The sequence below is a fragment of the Falco punctatus genome, assembly GCF_963210335.1.
Source record: "Falco punctatus genome assembly, chromosome: 3".
In the NCBI taxonomy this organism is placed as follows: Eukaryota; Metazoa; Chordata; class Aves; order Falconiformes; family Falconidae; genus Falco; species Falco punctatus.
Genome location: NC_137582.1, coordinates 40,265,855 through 40,287,246, shown reverse-complemented (window position 1 = coordinate 40,287,246; position 21,392 = coordinate 40,265,855). Strand labels below are relative to the sequence as shown.

General features: G+C 40.5%; 1 protein-coding gene across 5 annotated transcripts in view; it reads right to left on the bottom strand.

Moving 5' to 3' along the window:
• STAU2 (staufen double-stranded RNA binding protein 2) overlaps positions 1-21,392 on the bottom strand; it is a 177,521-nt gene that overhangs the window by 129,718 nt on the left and 26,411 nt on the right. For all 5 annotated transcript variants that reach the window (XM_080381419.1, XM_080381418.1, XM_080381421.1 and 2 more), the window contains exon 5: positions 18,998-19,133. In XM_080381419.1, coding sequence (XP_080237545.1) covers positions 18,998-19,133 — 136 coding nt within the window. The remainder of the gene's footprint in view (positions 1-18,997; positions 19,134-21,392) is intronic.

The following is a 21,392-nucleotide window of genomic DNA, read 5'->3' as shown; positions in this document are numbered from 1 at the left end:
TAGTTTACCTTGCAAATAATTAATAGTGTTAGACAACATTCCTGTTCTGTGATTTCCAACTGAATAACCCTCAGGTGACAACAGAGTCAGTACTACTAGTGCCTACAGTCTTAAGTCTTACATTTTATACTGGAAAGTCTAGTCTCATCCCATTCCTAATGTGTCAGTCCTCATGATCATCCAACTCTTCCTGGATATTTTGATCTTCCTGTGTAGTGATGATGCCTTCTACATCCCATGAACTTTTCCCTACATTTTGTACAAGCACCTTTAACAAAAAAAATTTTAAAAGTTGATTCTAAGATTGAAAGAACTGTACTTAATAATCTTCCTCCAAGTTTGACTTTTAATACCGCTGACTATTTTTTTCTCCTTTCCCACCTTGCATTTCTTTTACAAATCCCTATTTCCTACCTAATGAAAACAGTGTCCTTATCTAGAGCTATAAAATATAACAAATATAACATCTGCTTTACTCTCTTTACCTACAAAGTAAGTTCACACATAACATTTAAGGTTAACACATTAGTTAGAAACAATCTACCTTTAGTACAGAGTAACTTTGTGTTAATTTTTATCCTTCTCTACTTCATTTCTTTATTTATACACTCTTTTAAACTTTGTGCTTAGTCTGTGAATATTTCATGAAGTTTAATTATGATTCCCTGGGTTTTTTTCCCCTTCTTTTCCCGGGCTAGAGACTATGCAGTTCCTTCAAGCAGTATGAGTAACTTAATCAAAAAAATTGACTCATGTTTTCATGATCACAAGTTGAAACTTTCCTGAGTAAAAAACAAAAGGGAGGGGGATTTGGTTTAATGTAACATTATTTAACATGGAATCTTCCCAGGAGAATTTGTGATGACAAGACGATAATATTGCCACATCATTGTATGTCTGAATTCCAAGTTGCTCAATACAGACATTTGACTGAAATAAGTACTTCACTATTTACTCCCTGCACATACCACTACTTTGTTTACTATTTGCAGTAAATATGTACATTGACAAGTAAAAAAGAGTTGCTCATCAAAAGTAATTATAAGAAACCAACTGAAAGCTACAGACATTATAAGTTAAATACTTTAACAGTCACGGATTAAGCTAACAAGTAATACAGCAAACACACTGGGCCAGCAACGTAATACTAGTTACAGAGAGATGCTTCCAGGCATAGTAAGTTCAGATCTCTGCTTCCACTTTTATTGCTCTCTCTCCTTCAGTCTAAAACCCTAAAGTTTAGAAGAAGCACTTTTTAAAGTGCCACAAGGGTCTCAAAACCAGCCTGAATCCCTTTTTTTAAAAACAAAATAAAACTAGTGCAAGAGATATGGGGGGGAAGGGAGGGCTACAAAGAAGTAAAAGGAAAAAACCTCGGGGAAAAAAGGATTATAAGATGAACCTTCCGAAGTACTTGGAAATTAAACTTGGCAATTAAACTTGGCAATTAAAGGATCGGAATACGTCAGAGACTAAGGTATAAACAACAAGTGAAAAACAACAATCATATTCAAGAAGAGAGCACAGAACAAAATGTTACATACCTCTGAAGAAATGTTTTTATCTATCAACTGAACAACTAAGTAATGAAAATGGTCAACAGAACTTCAACTTATTCTTGACCGCAAAAACATATAACTAATACAAGAACATACCAGGAATACTACATCCAGAGTTTAAGGCATTGGAAAATGTCAAGTGGACAATGCTGAAATGGAGATGGGCCTAGGGGGGAGGAAAAGATAAATACAAGGAAAAAGAAAATGTTCTTTTCTGTGACATAAAAACAAGTACAATAAGAACAGAAGGGAAAACATAATGAAGCTGTGATGTACACTGTATACTTAGAGGTTAAAGCAGACATCCAGAAAACAAACATCTCAAACTCTTATCTACTTCAGCTCATAAAATTTCCCATGAACTGTATTACTCACTAATCTTTACAAGCATGCAGAGTGGTTACTGAGAATGCCGTCCAAATATCTATTACAGTAAAAGAACATAAACAATGTTGCGTATCTGACTACAATATCATTTTCTTTCTACACAAGAAACTCATGTAAAAAAAAAAAAAAATCATGTCACTTGCCAGCCCAGAGACTAAGCAAATGGGAGAATGAAGTACTGCACGCATTTAATTTTATCATATATTTATACTGGTAATATAATGCTAATAAAAACGTTACTAATAAAATCATCTCAGGCCTAGGACATCACAAGACTTAATTAACCTAAAAGTCCACAAAGGAAAACAGCCCAAGAAAGCTTACAGAGCGATTCTCACCATCCAAATTAACTTCAATTGAAATAACTAGTGTATATTGGGCTACATTCTGCTCCCACTTGGAGGAATCTAAACATACAAGCATTAAATTGCATTATCCTGAGTAAAAAATGTAACCTATTGTTTTAAACTTGGCAATTAAATGACTGAAAAACCACACTTAATTCTGTCTTAACAAGCCACCTCTCAGCAGCTGAGTGCAGTTAACTGAGGATGCACACTCTCCTACCTTACCAGTTATCATTCCTGCATCCTCTGAAAATGTACTATCATGTACTACAGCTTCTGTCTAGAGATCTTCCCACCTGTGCCATCAGATTTGCAAAGAAATGAAACACCAGATAATGAGACCTTGGTCAATCGGAAAGGGAGGGCATTTTGTATTGCCCTGTGCGGTACCTATCGGGATGCTGAAAACAACAGGGATGGTCTTACGAAGGAAGCTTTACCCACACCCATGAGGGCTAGGGAAGGGGTCTGTTAATCAATCATTGTGAATTTTGGAAGAGACAAGAAGGTCAGAAACCAAAAGGATGAGTGGTAAAGTCTTTCAGCGCTCGGATTCCTTTCTACTTGAAACCATAAAAAGAACAGATTTTCTTGGGAAGCTTATTCATGAAGAGCAAACATAATACTCTTCACTTTTCAAACGTTAATGGGCATAATGGAATTACACCAATGACTGACAAGTAAATATAAAATAATTGCTAATAAAAATGTATAAGTGAGGCGATGAGAGTGCAGTAGTAGTGGTCACCAATGCACAGTGACTTGTCTCAGTTGGCCCACTGAATACAATTTAGTACTGAATATTCATATAGAAAAAAGATCATGTTAGATCAATATACTAGAATATAAGGTAGTAGACTTGCTAAAAGGTAGGAAATGTTTGTAATGTGGTGTGGAATTTTATTCCAGAAAGCAGAGACTAAAAAAAAAATAATTAAAAAAAATACTGGGAGGATAGAGATACCGAGGACTGTTAGAATAGAATAAAAGAATTGTTTAGATTGGAAAAGACATCTTAGATGATCAAGTCCAACCATTAACCTAGCACTGCTAAGTCCACCACTAAACCAAGTTCCTAAACACCACATCTACACGTCTTTTGAATACCCCCAGGGATGGTGAATCAACCACTTCCTTGGGCAGCCTGTTCCAGTGCTTGACAACCCTTTTAGTGAAAAATTTTTTCCTAGCATGCCGTGTAAAACTCCCCTGGTGTGACTTGAGGCTGTTTCCTCTTGTCCTATAACCTGTTACTTGAGTAAAGAGACCAACAGCCACTTTGTACAGTCTCTTTTCATGCAGTGGTAGAGAGCAACAAGGTAGCCCCCCAAGCCTCCTTTTCTCCAGGCTAAACACCCCCAGCTCCCCCAGCCGCTCCTCATAAGCCTTGTGCTCCAGCCCCTCACCAGCTTCGCTGCCCGTCTCTGGACACGCTCCAGCCCCTCAATGTCCCTCCTGCAGTGAGGGGCCCAAACCTGAACACGGCATTCGAGGGGCGGCCTCACCAGTGCCCAGTGCAGGGGGACGGTCACTGCCCTGGTCCTGCTGGCCACACGGTTTCTGACACAAGCCAGGGGGCTGTTGGCCTTCCTGGCCACCTGGGCACACTGCTGGCTCACGTTCAGCCGGCTGTCGACCAGCACCCCCAGGGCCTTTTCCTCTGGGCAGCTTCCCAGCCGCTCTGCCCCAGCCTGTAGCGCTGCGTGGGGTTGGTGTGACCCAAGGGCAGGACCCGGCACTGAGCCTTGTTGAACCTCACACACTTGGCCTCGGCCCATCGGTCCAGCCTGTCCAGATCCCTCTGCAGAGCCTCCTGCCCTCAAGCAGATCGACATTCCCACCCAGCTTGGTGTCACCTGCAAACTCGTTGAGAGTGCACTCAATCCCCCCATCCAGATCACTGATAACAATATTAAACAGGACTGGCCCCGACACTGGGCCCTGGGAACACCACCTGTGACCGGCCTCCAGCTGGATGTCACTCCAGTCACCACCACTCTCTGGGCTTGGCCATCCAGCCAGCTTTCTTACCCAGCGTAGAGTACACCCATCCAAGCCATGAGCAGCCAGTTTCTCCAGGAGAATGTTGTGGGGAACGGTGTCAAAGGCTTTGATAAAGTCTAGGTAGACAACATACACAGCCTTTCCCTCATCCACTAGGTGGGTCACCTTGTCACAGAAGGAGATCAGTTGAGTCAGTCAGGACCGGCCTTTCATAAACCCATGCTGGCTGGGCCTGATCTCCTGGTTGTTGATCACCTGTACATGTTGCGTGATGGCAGTCAAGATGACCTGCTCCATAATCTTCCCCAGCACTGAGATCAGGCTGACAGGCCTGTACTTCCCCAGATCCTCCTTCTGGGCTTTCTTGTAGGTGGGCGTCACACTGGCTAACCTCCAGTCAACTGGGACCTCCCCAGTGAGCTAGGACTGCTGATAAATGATGGGAAGTGGCTCAGTGAAGCACTTCCACCTCCTCCCTCAGTACCCCTGAGTGGATCCCATCCAGCCCCATAGACTGGTGTGTGTCTAAGTGGTGTTGCAGGTTGCTGACCATCTCCCCTTGGATTAGTGGGGCTTCATTCTGCTCCCCATCCCTGTCTTCCTGCCCAGGGGGATGGGTATGCCAGAAACAACCGGTCTTACTACAAGAAACAGAGGCAAAGAAGCATTAAGTACCTCAGCCTTCTCCTCATCCTTTGTCACTGTGTTTACCCCACATCCAATAAAGGATGGAGATTCTCCTTAGCCCTCCTTCTGTTGCTAATTTATTTACAGAAACATTTTTAATCGTCCTCTACAGCAGTAGCCAAATTAAGTTCCAGTTGGGCTTTGGCCCTTCTAATTTTCTCCCTGCATGACCTCATGACATCCCTGTAGTCCTCCCGAGTGGCCTGCCCCTTCCACCAAAGGCCATAAACTGTCCCTCTCTTCCTGAGTTCCAGCCAAAGCTCTCTGTTCGGCCAGGGCTGCCTGATTTCCCACCAGCTTGGCTTTCAGCACGGGGGGACAGCCTGCTCCTGAGCCTTTCAGATTTCCTTCTTGAAGAATGTCCAGCCTTCCTGGACTCCTTTGCCCTTCAGAACTGCCTCCCAAAGGACTCCATCAACCAGGTTCCCAAGCAGGCCAAACTCTGCCCTCTGGAAATCCAAGGTGACAGTTCTGCCGACCCCTCTCCTTACTTGTCCAAGAATCAAAAACTCTATAATTTTGTGATTGCTATGCCCAAGACGGTCTCTAACCATCACATCACCTACAATTCCTTCTCTGTTCACAAACAACAGGTCTAGTGGGGCACGTTCCCTGGTTGGCTCACCCACCAGCTGTGTCAGGAACTTATCTGCCACACGCTTCAGGAATCTCTGAGACTGTTTCTGCCGTGTTGTATTTCCAGCAGACATCTGGTAAGTTGAAGTCCCCCATGAGAACAAGGGCTAGCGATTGTGAGACTTCTCTCAGCTGATTGTAGAAAATTTCATCTGCCTCCTCATCCTGGTTGGGTGGTCTGTAACAGACTCCCACCAGGATATTTGCCTTGTTGGCCTTCCTCCTGATTCTCACCCATAAACACTCAACCCTATCTACCGTCACAATCATTAAGCTCTAGACAGTCAAAACACTCCCTAACCTTTATGTTAGGCTATCCACTGCCTGTCCCTCCTTGCCTCTCCCTTCTAAAGAATTTAATCTCTTTCTGTTGATCGTATGCCCATCTGAAATGGTTATTAAGACTTTTGACTTAGTAAACAAGGTCAGTATAGAGATTACCTTTACCGAACAGAACTAAGGCTAGCTGCTGATGTCCACCTCCGTAAGAATTCCCATTTCTGTTTCACTAACACTAATATCAGGCTTGAACCTAAACCAGTAAGGTGATTAGACTCCACTTTCTCCTCTTCTGCCATGGAAACAAGCCTCAAAGCTAAGAGGGTTTTGGGTTGGTGTTTTTTTTTCCCCAGAAATTATTTCCCTTTTGATCACTGGAGGATTCAGACCCATTTCAGTGAAACAAATCATTCAAACAAGTCATGGTGCCAAAGTATCTGATGCTGTAAGTGCAACTATCCTTTCTGTTACAATAGCCAACTTAAACTGGCACTGCTCTTTAAAATAGTAAAAAATGACAAACAGGTTTTCAGAAGGTCCTGGGAATTAGCATTTTAGAAGAGATGTTAACCGTACTTTCTTTCACAGAACACAAACAGCCACCGAAGTCACTACTGTACACAAGACCTGAAGAGAAACTATAATACAGTGGTTGCTGGTGAGAAATGGAGTCTGCATTCAGACTCCATATATTATCAAAGAAGAATCTTGAAAAATTTTCTTGAGAAACTTTAATACTTCCTCAATCTGTGGCAGAACTTTGAGTTCAAAAGGGACAAAGAACTTGGACTAGAAGAGAGTACCGTTCCAGTCAGATCTTACTGACTTAGAAACTTTAAAAATTAGCCACTAACCTTTCTGCTTGCTTCCCTCAGGAAAATTATGACAGCCTCTGAAACTAATGTTTTGAGTTCTAACAGCAGTTCACCTGTGTCATTACCAAAAAAGCAGGCAAAGGAAAGAGAATGTATTTACTGGTAACTGATGTTCAGGTTCTGGACACAGCAGAAAGGTCATAACAAGAAAGGAGGCCACGCAGGCTTGCTTCCATTAGACCCGTTATCCCACAGGGCTCTCAACTGAAATATCCACAGTTTAGCAGAAGTACAGGAAAAAGATAAGGGTGAATAAAAAGCTAACTGTGGAAAGAAACACACGCATCCAAAATGTTCTTGCTCCTGCAACACTAGTCTTCTGTCCATATCCTGAAAGTCAAGCTGCCTTGTCTAGAGAAAGGACACCTGGTGAGCTGCCAAGCCCACAGACTGAAAAGATTCTCAAGGTGCTGCAGCAGGCTGTTGCCTCTGAAGATCTTTGAATCAGAAGGTTTACAGAAAGTCAAGTGGAAGAGCAGTGCTGAAAGACACACACTGTGAAACCAAAGATGAGGAGGATCTGTATTTCACATGTATATGCTTTTGGCCTAAATGAAAACAAGAAGTCACGGCTGAAACTTGGAGAGGTAGATCTGGAGCCAGATGTACCCACTCCAGAACAGAGACAGATCTGAGGAGATTGAAAACTGAAAGAAAAAGAACCCTGTCCACTAAAGGAAGCTTCAGAAAAAATAGCCAGAATGTGAGCCAAGGACCACAAAGGAAAGAGCCATCCTCTTAGCAGACAGAGCAAGAAAGCAAGTGGTCTGGGGAGGTCACTATATCCTGAAATAAAATTAAGAAAAATATGAATTAAGAGAAGAATAAAGTACTAGGGCTTAGGAGCTACTCCATAAATAGGGCCACAAGGTCAGTCTGCTGACAACACCAAGCTGTGTGGTGCGGTCAACACACTGGAGGGAAGGGATGCCATCTAGAGGGACTTTGACAGGCTTGAGAGATGGGTCTGTGCAAACCTCATGAAGTTCAAGGCCAAATGCAAGGTCCTGCACGTGGGTCTGGGCAATCCCAAGCACAAACACAGGCTGAGCAGAGAATGGACTAAGCACAGCCCTGAGGAGAAGGACTTGGGGGTGTTGGTGGATGAAAAGCTCAACACGACCCAGCAACAAGCACTTGCAGCCCAGAAAGCCAACTGAATCCTGGGCTGCATCAAAACAAGTGTGGCTAGCAGGTCAAGGGAGGCAATTCTTCCCCTTTACTCCACTCTCATAAGACCCCACCACTATGTTCAGGTCTGTGGTCCCCAAAGAATGACATGGACTTGTTGGATCGAGTCCAGAGGAGGGCCACAAAGATGAGCAGTGGGCTGGGGCACCTCTCCTATAAAGACAGGCTGAGAGTTGGGGTTGTTCAGGCTTGAGAAGTCTCCAGGGGGACCATATAGCAGCCTTCCAGTACCTAAACAGGGGCCTACAAGAAAGCTGGAGAAGGACTTTTTACAAGGGCATGTAGTGATAGGACAGAAAAGTAACAGCTTTAAACTGCAAAAGGGTAGATTTAGATTACATACAAAGAAGACATTGTTCACTATGAGTGTGGTTAGACACTGGAACGGGTTGCCCAGAAAAGCTGTGGATGCCCCATCCCTGGAAGTGTTCAAGGCCAGGCTGGATGGGGCTTTGAGCCACCTGGTCTGGTGGAAGGTGTCCCTGCCCATGGCAGGGTGGGTGGAACTAGATGATCTGTAATGTCCCTTCCAACCAAAACCATTGTACGATTAAAATAAAAGCAGCTTTTAGTTGGAACTAGATCAACTTTAAGGTCCCTTCCAACCCAAAACGTTCCATGATAAAACTGCTCAGTCTTGAGTGAATACAGTTTAGAACACCACAATAATGCAAAATGTCATGCCTTATGTATCACATTTTAGGAACGAAGAGTGACGAAACATCTAGATGCTCCATAGCTAAGGCTAAAAAGACTTTTATGATACCAGGTAAGTGCATTGACTTGGAGAACAAACAGACACTGTCTGGGGAATACTACCCACAAAGCTTGTTCTCTATTCTGACAGCTTGATTTTCAGTCTACTTAACATTATTTTAACAGCTGTTCAATGTAATATTGTAAATACACTTAAGAGTATATACTTCATTGATCCCCGATAGGTTAAATGCACCAATTAATGCAGTGCGTGGTAGCAATAGGATTTATTTGTTGGAAGGATGACATGCACGCTGTACCAGGACATATTACCTAACACCATTTTGTGAGCAATGTAGAAATTCACTGTAACAGGGTGAAAAGACCGCAGAAAAACCAATTCTGGACAGAATTTAATGGTGTCTATAGATTCTTATCCCAGATGCTCTATGTACTTTTATGATTTAAAACACTGTAGAAATTAAACATTAGCTGTCAAAAATTTTATTGCAGGAATAAATATCCTCTGTCATTTAAGGAATTTTTATATTTTTTTAAGCCAACCATACTAATCACTATTGTCTAAACTGATAGCTACTGGCAATGGCAAAGCTCATCACCTGCAAGCTCCCTTGCCACTGTTCTTTTGGGAAAAACTATCTTAAGACAAACAGATGTTTCTGCTGTTTGAAACCAACAGGAAATGGACTGACTTTCTCCCTTTTCCTTTCCTAGAAACAAACACTAGCTAAGAAAAATCCTAGCACAGCTGTACTCAACACTTTCCTTATAACAATATGCCTGTGTGGGAGGCAGACAATGAGTGGGAACAAACAGGCCACGGGAAGTGAAATGCAGCATGCAAAAGATGAACACAAAGAATTCATTTAAAAGCCCATGAATGGATTATTACACCACAATGTTGACACACTAGCAGGCTAATAACAGTGTGATATACAAGACCTTGCTTTAAGATATGATCTAAATCCTATCTCAACTGGTAAAGTACAAAACTGAATCAACCATCAGCTGGCAATCTCAATCCCTTCAACTGTTCAAATCATAAGAAAGCTTTATTAATATGAACAGGTTTGGTGGCCAAGCTGAAGCCTTACCTTTAAGGAAATGCCTTTTAAGTCAAACCTGAGTAATGAAATAATATAGTGAAACGCAGAATTCTTGCTGTCTTTGTGTGGGTAAACCAAACACTTCAATTTTCATTGCTGACAAACTGCCACCTTTTACTCGCACTAGATTTACATAAAAAAGGGAAAAAGTCATTGAAGTTATTGTGTTACAACCTCGATCATTATAGGAGAAGAAAATGATGAGACAAAACATTGCAGAAAATCTGGTTTAAATTAATTATGCTGGAATTACAACACTTTGAAGCAATGAAAAGCTTCAGAATAGAAAAAGGCAACTTTTGAAAGTGTGCTTCTGCTGTGAAATTCTTCCAAAACACAAATTCATGCTGCCATCTAATGGTCTAAAACAGTCATTTCCAGCTGAACAACTAAATGGCTAATCTGAACAATTATCTGCATTACTCTTAGGACTATTCTTTCTTTCCCAAAATTTTAACTTTCTGAAATCCATATCTGTTGTTCAGAATGCAATGACAGTATATTTAAGGAGATATAACCTATTCTAACCAAACTCTTAATTTCTGTTTCCAAGTAGTTTTTATATTTCTCTCAAAAGAGTTTTTGTCCATTTGTCCAGAAGGTGGGAGGAGGGCAAGGAATGCAGAAAGGAGTTTTCTCAAAGTCAGCCAGTAAGCATTTTATCACTACACCTCTTAATCCATACAACACAAATTTTAAGGACAAAACTTTACAACACTGACTGGAAATGCCGGCAAAGCACCTCTGACTTTATGGCCTTTTTAGGGGACGGATGTCGTACCCCTATGGCTGAAGTCTGAAGCTGACAACTGTTAGCAAGGTAAAAATCCCAGTGCCACCCCACACTGCTCCTAAGGGGTGACTAATTCAGCTTAAGGCAACAGGCTTCACTGAAGGCCTGCTTCACCTGGGGTGTGAGAGCACTGGTGTCAACAGCCTAACAGCTTTCTGCAGCAAAATACTCCTTTGTTCAACCAAAAGCATTTCAGTACTTGCACGCCTGCCTCTCTGTAGAGCTGTTACTATCAATATATGTCCCTAAAGAGTTTGTTCTTCTGATACTTTTCTCTCCCTCTCTCTCCGGGGAGAGATTTTTCTTTTTACAGTCCTCCCACTGCAATAGTCAGATGACTCCCACTATAGCACTCATAAAACTATTGCAAATCAACATTCTTAGGATTAACTCTCAGATTTAGATGCCTAAATATAGGTAGGTAGTTAATGTGTAGAAGCTAAGTTACTATTAGAGCGAAGCTCTGGAGAGATCCATACAAAATGTAAACATCCTAGTTTACGACATGTTTACGACATGACAAACAGCACTCTGCACCAGTGCCTGCTCTGACTAGACATTCCACTGGTTGTAATGGGAGACTGGGCTTCTAGAGCACTAGCAGAGGCTATCTGAGGCACATGAACTTGGCTTTGAATCCCATCAGCACTATAAAGAGCAGCATCTAGCTGCCTAAACACAGGCACACTGTACCATCTGAGATGTAGTCGTGAACCTAAGACACGCACATGATGTGACACAGGACTGATCCATGAAAAGCACAAGTTTCCCATGGAGTCTTGGTGGACTACATGAAATGGTATGATGATTGAAACCCACCTTTAGGGATTCCTTCAACTGCCTAAACTTAGCTACATGGAGCCATTTGAAATGCTCTAGGGTATCTTGCCTGCCCTTCAGCTGCGACTCTAGTAAAGGTCTCCTCTAGGTCTTCTACCAAATCCACCGGCCCCATGTGCATGTCTCAAACACCCCACAATGTCTCAAATGGCACTAGAGGCCTATGGTTAGGCAACTTATGTTCCTCACATCTGCCACAGTACACGTGCTTGGGGAAAAAAAAAATATCTGCTTTGTACACAGCTGTGCATAAAATCCTCCTCTGTTGCAGAAAGACTTGATAACTGGAATCCAGCAACAAGTAATAGGCTAATCATGTGCCTAGAGTCATGGAAAGACTTCACCTTTTCCAGGCTACAGCTGATCTAATCAATACCAGATCAAAATCTTTCAGATCCAACAACCCTTTACATGACACACTGTAGTATTTGTGATTTAAATGGATGTTCTCCATGCAGACAGAGGTCTCCTGCCAGAAGGTAAAGAGGGTGCTCAGGCAGTGCAGAAGGACTTCTAAAGGCCAGGACATTTTCAGACTTCATTCTCTTTCTGTAAATTAGGTAACTGGGTTGTATAATTGTAGGTGTACTTCTGGGGACAGTCTCAACAGATTTTACATTGTCTCCTGCAATGCAACCCATTCACTTCAATATTTGGCTTCTATAGCTGTTCTGGTAATTTTCTTTTCTTTCCTCATAGAACTATGTAACTTTTCTGAAACAAATGAAATTGGGTGAGGATTTTGATTACATTGCTAAGCACTCATGTCAACACTAGCTTCAAATCTGATCCCTTTGATGCACATACTTAATCTTTAACTCTGCAATCATAAAAACCCCAACCTTTTCATTTTATTCCATTCTTTCACCATACAATCTTTCATTAATCTGATCTGCCAATTTAAGTAATTTATCTAATAATTGCACCAGTCTATTCTCTTTTCAATCATTAGATTGGAGAACATGTTAGTCCACTATGAAGCTGGCAGTTGCAGATATAGTTGGCCGAAGACTGGTCCACAAACTTCCTTTTACTATACCTCATCTCTAAAGGGCTCATTCAGTATTTAGGGCACTGGTGCATGGGGCTGATATACATAAGCAAACAGTCCATGCATCAGCTCAGTACCCAGCACGGGAGCTACCTACCCGGTAAGTAGGAAATACATGCCCATGTAGGGTGATGCCCTGTGCTTTGTGGCCAGGCAGCTTGGCTGGCTCCAGAAGAGGCAAGAATATGCTGCTTCTCTTGTTTCTCTGAGTTTGGTCTTGCAAACAGCACTCTAAACAAGCATTCACTAACATCAAAGAAGTATGTGCTCAGAATGGCAGGGCTGTGAAGAAAAAGAAAAGGAGGAATGGTCTGTGCACTTTCCTCCCATGCACTGAGAACAAGGTGATTGATAGTTTTCTCCTTAATCGGTAGTATACAATATGCACGCAGGAAGAAGCAACCATACACAAAATTAACATGAAGGCTCAGTGCAGCAGAAACTGTCGAAGTGCACAGAAGCAGTAGGTTATCCCAGGGACACTACCACTTTGCATGACACCATCCAAATTCCTCAAAACCAAGCAAGAAACTGCTTCAATTACTTTATTTCCCTTCTCTAGCTTGTCATTGTTTTGTATTTTCTTTGTTCTTATACTTCACAAGTGGTTTTAATTTTGAAAACTTTTTTTTTTTTTTTTTAAATAAAGGTTTTTCAAGCTCTCTAGATTGTGGTGAGACACATTTTAAGGAACTTTCTATAATAAGCAAATAACTTCTGAATTCTCCCAAAAAACAAGGGTTGAGTTTTGTGATCTCTTAAACACTACTTTCCATACTAAAACATCAAAAGCTGCTGTTCAGTCTTTAGTAGTTTTATTTCTTAGCTGAAAACACTTAGTTTAGGTAAGTCTGCAAGATACCATTTCTGTTTTGTGGCTTACAGACATTCTATAATTGAAAATACTGCAGGACAATTAAACTTCAGGAATTATTCTCATCAATTCTAACTGAAGAAAAAACGTAAATTAAAATAAAATAAACCAGCATTCAATGGCAACAAGGCAAGCTGGATGACCCCGTAGCCAGAATCATTACCTTATTTCATTGTTTAGTTGCTCTAATTTGAACAGCCATTTTTAAATTTTTTTTAAACATGATTTAAGCCAACTGCACACTCAGGGATACGAGGGAGTAGGGGTTCTAGCACTGGCTATAGATATGAGTACTACGCATGGTTCATACGCAGCTCTGCCAATCTTTCTCAAACCTGACCCACTGTTCCAAGGTTTAGCCTCTTAGTATTGTGCCAGTTCTACTGAACTGTGCCAAATGTGCTGACAAACACAAAACCTACATCAGTTAGCAAACAGTCCCTGAAAGCATCAGCACCTCCTTCCCCAGAGTCAGTCTGTAAAGCTCTTACATAAATAAAGCTATATAAAATGCAACATTCACCATTTCCAGCTTTTCTTAACTGAAAGGTCCTCACATCCCTTTGTTGCAAAACTGCTCAGAACTCTAGCTTATGAGGCTTTAAATAAGTAGTATACAACTGGTAAATTTTAAGTGCCAAAACAGGTGGTTTTTTTCCTTTATTATAATCTCTAGTAGTAATATAGAAACCTTTCCTAAATAAAAAAGTTGTCTAACACGGCTGAATTCAGGGCTGATGGGTTTTTTAAATTCTCTGCCTTACCAGAGGCCATCAAGCTTCCTAGTACCGAACTTGCATAAATTTTACTTGAATAATTAAATCCAGAGCGGACTCCCAAGCTGTCTCATAGTATGATAAAAAAAGTTTCAAGTTCTGATCTATATTGTGAAATGGACAGCAGTATACAGATACCCAACCTACCAGAGATGTAAGCTGATAACTGCACACGATTCAGCTCAGCATCACACAGTTTTTCAGCTCGGGTTGAGATGCATTGTAATGGCAATGACCCAACCCTGTTACCAATCTAGCAAGTATTGCATTCGCTAACTTGAGTGAAGAGCCAAGTTAATACGTCCACACCCCACACGCTCCCAGGCTGGACTGTCTACCTAGCTCCCCCAAGACGGGAGCAGACTTGCCCTGCACTCCTATCTTAGCACAGGAAGAGTTACAAGGCTAATCGCTAAGCGTACCTGGCACTAGACACTGCCCTAAATGCCCCAACCTCTGCCTAACATTTTCGCATTTCGCAGCCTGCCTTCCACTTGCAGCTCTGTAACCCTTCACCTAAGCTGCCTGACCAGCGTTTACCAGAGTTTCTCTTGCTGTATTTTTCCCTTGGTGTTCTCCCCGTGCTGTTCTCCTTAAGGCCCTTCACCTGCAAATACCAACACATTGTCAGGACTGCATCTGTACGGCACCATAGCCCTTCTCTCCTGTCCTTTCCCTGTCCCTTGGCAGCAGCTTTTGATATACATCACCGAGCTCAACGATATGCATACACAAAGCTCAACAGGCAGCCAGTGTTCAACACTGGCCCTGGTGCAGCACTACCAGCACCATAAGCAGGAACAAGCAACAGGGAGCTTCAGCAGGTCCTCATGAAAACCACAGAATTACTATGGGAAGGTGTTGTGGGGAACACTTGCTGCATGGGGAAGGACACTCAGAGGAGGACACTCCTCTGGCAGACCCCACCACTTCCCTTCCAAGCTGACCACTAGGAAAACATTTCCCCTTTCCCTTTTTTCCCCTCTCACTTGTTTGCTTTCTTTTTTTTCTACGAAAGTAATTTTCACCCTCAGTATCAACTTATGCCATCAGCTGCAGAGGTTGCAAATGGATCTTTGCACCTTGCATGTAAACCTGTTTCAACATCCTCTCTGCAACACACTGCCCGTATAAATATGCTCTACTGCATGTGAGAGTGTAGCTCGTCACAGGCTTAGATCAACCTGAAGTGCCTTTAACTTCCAAACACACATTCCTGGCCCCTCTCTGGTGAGGGCACAAGCTCTTGTGTGACTAGGTGAGGATGTGTTTAAGCACAGTTGTAAGTCTAAGACTAACTTCTTCCCTCCTCTCCCCTCCACACAACTGATGCATTTCTGAGCTGCACAGCTCCCAGTGCTGGAGCCAGGAAACTCGCAGGGACACAAAGGCTGGGGACAAAGGAAGGAGGAATCACTGCCACCTCAACACAAATCACCTTAGCCCACACGGAAGCTAGCCCTCAATTTTGCATACAAATAGTAGCTCTCAGACTTCCCTGAATTACTGAAAAGGATCTTTTGTGCCCCTTGAAACACTCGGCTCAACTGGTCTAAAGATATGCCCTAGGATGAACTTAACACTTTATTGTTTCCTCAAACCATTCATTTTACCAGAACCAAAATTCCCAAACACAGTCTCCTAATCTTAATCTGTATCTTCACCTATTTGAAAAGTATATTTTTTAAAATGAAGATCAGTAAAGGGAATTTAGATACAGTATAAAAGACGAGAACAGCTTACAAAATACGTTAAGTAAATTGGATCTGTTTTAATAACAGATAATAATCTACAGTCAGAAACTGATGAAAATGAAAAATACTGATTACAGCATATTACCTACATTATTTTTCAAATCTTGTTTTTAAACAATCTACGTGGGCTACAGTTATTTCGGAATTCCAATAACACTTCTATTCTGCTGCCCAACTGCTAAAAATCAGCAAATGAATGCTAAATAAAACATGGCAATAGAAGATAATATATGTAACATATCACAGGAAAATAATACGGTACTACAGTATGTGCTTCATACTTGGGACTTCGCTCGCTATTGGAACAGATCCAGAATCTGGTCGCAGGCTTTCCTCAGGTGAGGTGAGGGTGGGTAGGAGGTGCACAGCGATCCCAGCTGGCAGAGGGGAAGGATCCTGCGTTGAGGAGCCAGTGACCCACAGCGAGCCAGCGTGAGCCGCGCTGCAGCGTGCCGCGGGGCCTGTGCCCAGCACGGCTCGCAGGGCAGGGCTGAGCTGCACAACTGCCTGGCTGCAGCACGGACCCGCTGCGAGCAGCTCCCGCGCCCTGCCACCAGTGGGGCCCTGCCTTTACCTAACCGCGCAGCAAGGTCTCAGGTGAACATCGCTCCTGTTCTGATCACTGCAACGACAAGGGTTGTCTCCTTGTAAGAAAATCCTGTAAGACTGTGAATGACTGAGAAGGGGACAATCTCTGCTGCAGCCGAGGTCTACGTGGCACGCTGCACATGAGTCGTAGTCCTGTTCCATGCTACACTGCTCAGGGCTCCCAGCACCTGAAGGGGTGGAAGATTGTCTGTGCTATTCTCTTCTTACACTGTCAGCTCTAATAAGTAGCATTTTAAATGATACCTTGCAGAGTCTAAGTGCCTTTCTTACTGGGATCATAACAGACCAGCACCTCCCAATGCAAAACAAGGTGATGAACAATTATTTCTAAAACAAAAGTAGTCCCAAACCAGTACTATATGGCATCATTCTTCTGTTTCCTCTTTACTCTGGTATTTGTGTGTGAGCTGCTATATGCACAGGGGGCATGTGTTTATGCAGACAGACAAGCATATCTAGTTATTTCCTACTTAGATTTAGTTATTTATCAGTTTACTAGCTGCAGTATTATTGGCCATCCTCCATTGGCAGCTGTGCTCACTCAAATAAGCACGATGAATCAGGCAAGCACAGATTCTGGCCTTCTGGCCACCCCGCCTCTTTGTTTTGTGATCAGAAATATCAAATGCCCTTGACTACCTAATACACTCAGAGAAATAAAGTTCAGGTATCATTTTACCCTAACATGGGAGCATGGTTCCCATGAAAGAAAGCTCCCAAAGAAGCAAATATAAAAATTGCACTAGACGTACTAAACATTTTGTATGAAAATAAATAAAATCTTAGAAGTTAGCAACTGCTAAGTATTTTGGTACTTACTTCAACAAGTATGTTTCAGTAACTAAGTTCAGATTCCAGATTTCCCCATTTCATGCTCTTTACTAGCTTACGCTTTTTCCAGCCTAGCCTTTTAACCTTAGTCGAACTAATCTCACTATAAAAACAAATAAAATAAATGTAGGATTTCTAAATATTAAGAAACATAATTTCAGGCACCATAGTTAGCTGTTTAAACCACGACAGAGGTAAGCAGAGACTCAGGTCAGCAGTGACTAGAAATATAACACAGGTATACAATAAACAGGCACTGTTCTGTAGAGTAATGAAAGACTTTTTTCAGGTTATGTTTGTTTGTCTTTTACGGATCTAGGTATTGTTGCTATTTAAAAAACAACAGAATGAAATGTTAAAACTCTAACATTACCATGATTTAAAAATCAGGTGAAAAGTAAGATTAAATTGGCTGAAACTTTCCTTATACAACACTGAAATGCTGCATTTTCATTTCAAACTCCTTAATTTTTAAACATTGCTATAAATTCAATTTTTAATAGAAGAGTAATTTTGAACCAAAACACTTCTTCCAAGCTAATAACCTCATTCTTTTTGATAACTATGCGATGCATGAAAATTTATAGGAAATCCATTAATCAAACCTTTACAAAAAAGTAAACATTTTCCATGGAGAAAAACATGCTATTAGAAATTCCTGACTTGTTTTGTTTTTTTTTTTTTTCTTATTTTACAGATTACACTCAATAACTTTTGGAGCTCCAAAGGACCTGTTCTAATATAGTTGTTCTGCAGAAAAAGAAGGAAAAATGGAGAAAAAAATAAGGAGAAAGAAGCTCTTGGGATTGCAAATTAACACATATATGTATTACCTTAAGTTTATCTCAGACTGTTGCATTAGATACAAATTACATTTAATTCAGGATGAGCTAGAACAGTTTTTCTATCTGCACTACAAATACCAAAATACTACAATACCAAAGATGAAGATGTTTCAAAAATTTAGAACAAATTGAAGCATCAAGTATTTGGATGGTCAGTTAAGAAAACAGTTCCACCCACTTAAATTTTTGATTTATTTTAATCTTTAAGAACTTGTTACAAACAAAATTTTGAATACCATCTTCTCAACAATTACTCCAACTTACTACAGTAATGACAGAACTGATAGAGGGCTCTCTGCATATAGGTTTATAAACTGTGAAATAAAGGATTTTTCCTAACCAAACACTGAGGATTAAGGAATTCAGAAAGCTGACCAGGCAGAATGGTTAAAAAATGGCAACCTGAGAATGGTTTCCAGCCAATTTTCAAAATGCAGCCTTCCTAATTTTATATACGTTTTTTTTCTTAGAAAAGAATGCTTCATTTTTAATGATACAGATTCTAAATCACATGACAGCACAGCATAGAAAAGCAAAACCTCTCTCTGGAGTTAATGTTCTGCCTCCTCACTGCCATGGCTGTAGACTGTAACTCCAGTATATGCATTAAAAAAATAGGAACAGTTGGTTTACATGTCTTTATTCCTTGTGACATGCTTAGGGCACCTGTATTCTTTTAGAAGGAAATCCTGTGTGTTTCTAAATAAGGTTGCAGAGACTCTCCTTTGTAAAAATGTTAGTTTTATTTTACTCTGAAATAACCTAGGAAGTTCATAAAGATTTAGAACACATTGATAAGCAAAGGATAAACATCAAAGAATAGAAAAAGTACAAACCTCTGATTGTACATGCCCCGGAAATTATAATTTGCTCTATAATTGGGAATTGGTTTTGGATCTAATGGCCTGTAGATGGCAGGCTCTCCTCTTTTCATAGCCAGACCATTCAGCTCCACTGTTGGAGTTATACTGCCTGCAAAAACCGAAGAATACATGTAAGGCACTTAAACCACAAACACTGCAAAACACACAAGCAGGACTGAGATAAGCAGCAAAGAGAGTGCTGCATAGTATTATTTTGCCTTAAATAAAAAATAAACAACTTGAACAACACTTCGTTTTCTCTAAAAGACAGGAATATAGATGCCAACTTAATCACAAGCAATGAAAAAGAACATTTAAACTTTATCTCAATGCATTCTCTATGCAGTTCCAGTAGATTAGTCTTCACGTATGAAAGAGAAAGTTAGTGCTATAATCAAGTTGGTTCTTCATCTTTCCAAACTGCTTATAATACGTTATGACGCTTACTGAAATTATAAAGATAAAAGAGTATCTCATCCTGCTGAATACCATTAAATAAAAACACAAATACAGCAAAGAGGCACTGAAACAAGCAAACAGTAATAGGCATTACTGCAGTCATGTGGTAATCTTACAACAAGTCAGAAAAAAAATGTGTTATTTGCAAGACTTGAAAACTTAAGACCATGACTAAAAACTCATGATCTAACAAGAATGGTGTAAAAAGCTGAAAATACTACTGGAAATCAGTGTCACTACAGCCATCTACTGGTGATAGAATACAAAAATAGAAAAGCAGCCAGCACTTGCCCACTTGCATGGTCTCCAAAATGCCAAATAAAAAGCTACACTATGACTTTTTTTTTCTTTTTAAAATAAAATGTTCAGCTACTGTATTCCCCATTCGTACTGTTGTAAGAAAATCCTAAATAAGCTAAATGTACATTCCAATTAAAAGCAGTTAATATTTTCTCAAAATATTTTCATAAGAGGCTCAAATGAATCTAGCCTTAAAACAGCTATGATGAATTTACCAGTCAGCCATTGAGGTTTTATATAACAAATGACGAAAAAAATTATGCAATACTTACTCAAAAACTTCTATCAACATCAATTTTTATATTTTCCACAGCAAAGAATGACTATGAATTCAACTATATAGTAAAAATGCAAAATGCCATTTTGATGAGAAACATCTGTGCATATACAATATACATTTCTTAGAGCAAAATTACAGTGTTAAGAGACACAATTTTTTAATGAATTCCCTTAAAGCCTATTTCTTTTGTTATCAGCTTTTCCCTTTAAGAATATGCTCAAAGCCAAAAAAAAAATAATCTACAAGTGGAGTGATTCTCTGCGATGTCAAAAATCAAACCCAGAATCTCTTTATATAGAGGTCTGACCCTCCTGCTTTCTTAACAGCCAAAGTCACAGTGACTGTGAAGGACACAGGGCAAAACCAGTGTCCTGGGTCTGGAGAAGCAATGTATTGATATCCAGAGGAGCAAGAGAATACTACCGCACCACTCTCCAACAATCCTTAGTGGCTAACGCTCAGGATAATACAAGCTCTAAAGGAAAATTACTCCAGGTTTTTTTTCCAACATAGAGAAGATTAACTGCAAAATTACTCTATTTTAAGAAAGTGGCTAAAGATGACTTTTTTTAAAAAGGGAGGGGGGAGGAGCAGAGGGAAATAAAAAGGGAAGAAGGGAAAAGAAGTGTAAAAAAGAAAAAGATTACTTTTTTCTCACTGTTTGCTTTCTTTTATATTAGTTTGAAACACAGTTAGGAATTCTTTTTTATTTATTTTAACAAGACAGAACAGATCACTGAGCACATGGCTGAGGTGTGTGATCTCAAAAGGTATTGCACACATAGAAGGGAACTCACAGGTAACACCTCAAAATGAAGGATGTAAAGACACCAATATAAATTCTATTATTCAAACAAGAGTTTCTAAAGCCATCTGAAAGCTTTTCAAAAGCACAGGTTGCTGTGAAGGAAAACTCACGATGCAGGAAATACCTGCACAAGTTCTCATGCCAAATCCTGACCTTTTATTTACATAACAGATGTGATTTCACAGGATTGGACTGGATAAAATTTCCAATTTCACTGGAAAATTAGCTAAAATAACTCTTTGGGAAAAATGTTTTAATATGGTAATAATGGTCAGTTCAATCTGGTTTTGTCCCATCTTTCCACTGTTGATCACATCCAATCACTTTGTATACATCTGAGCCTTATCTAAATAATACATTAAGTTACCGTTCAACCATTTTTGGTATTCACGTTAAAAATTCTCCTGAGCAAACTCACTAGGGGTTCTTCATTATACTATCATACCTATAAGACAGCTATGTTGATTCTCATCCTCCAACTTAACTTATACCTTTTAAAATGTCTTTATTAGTGGTATAAT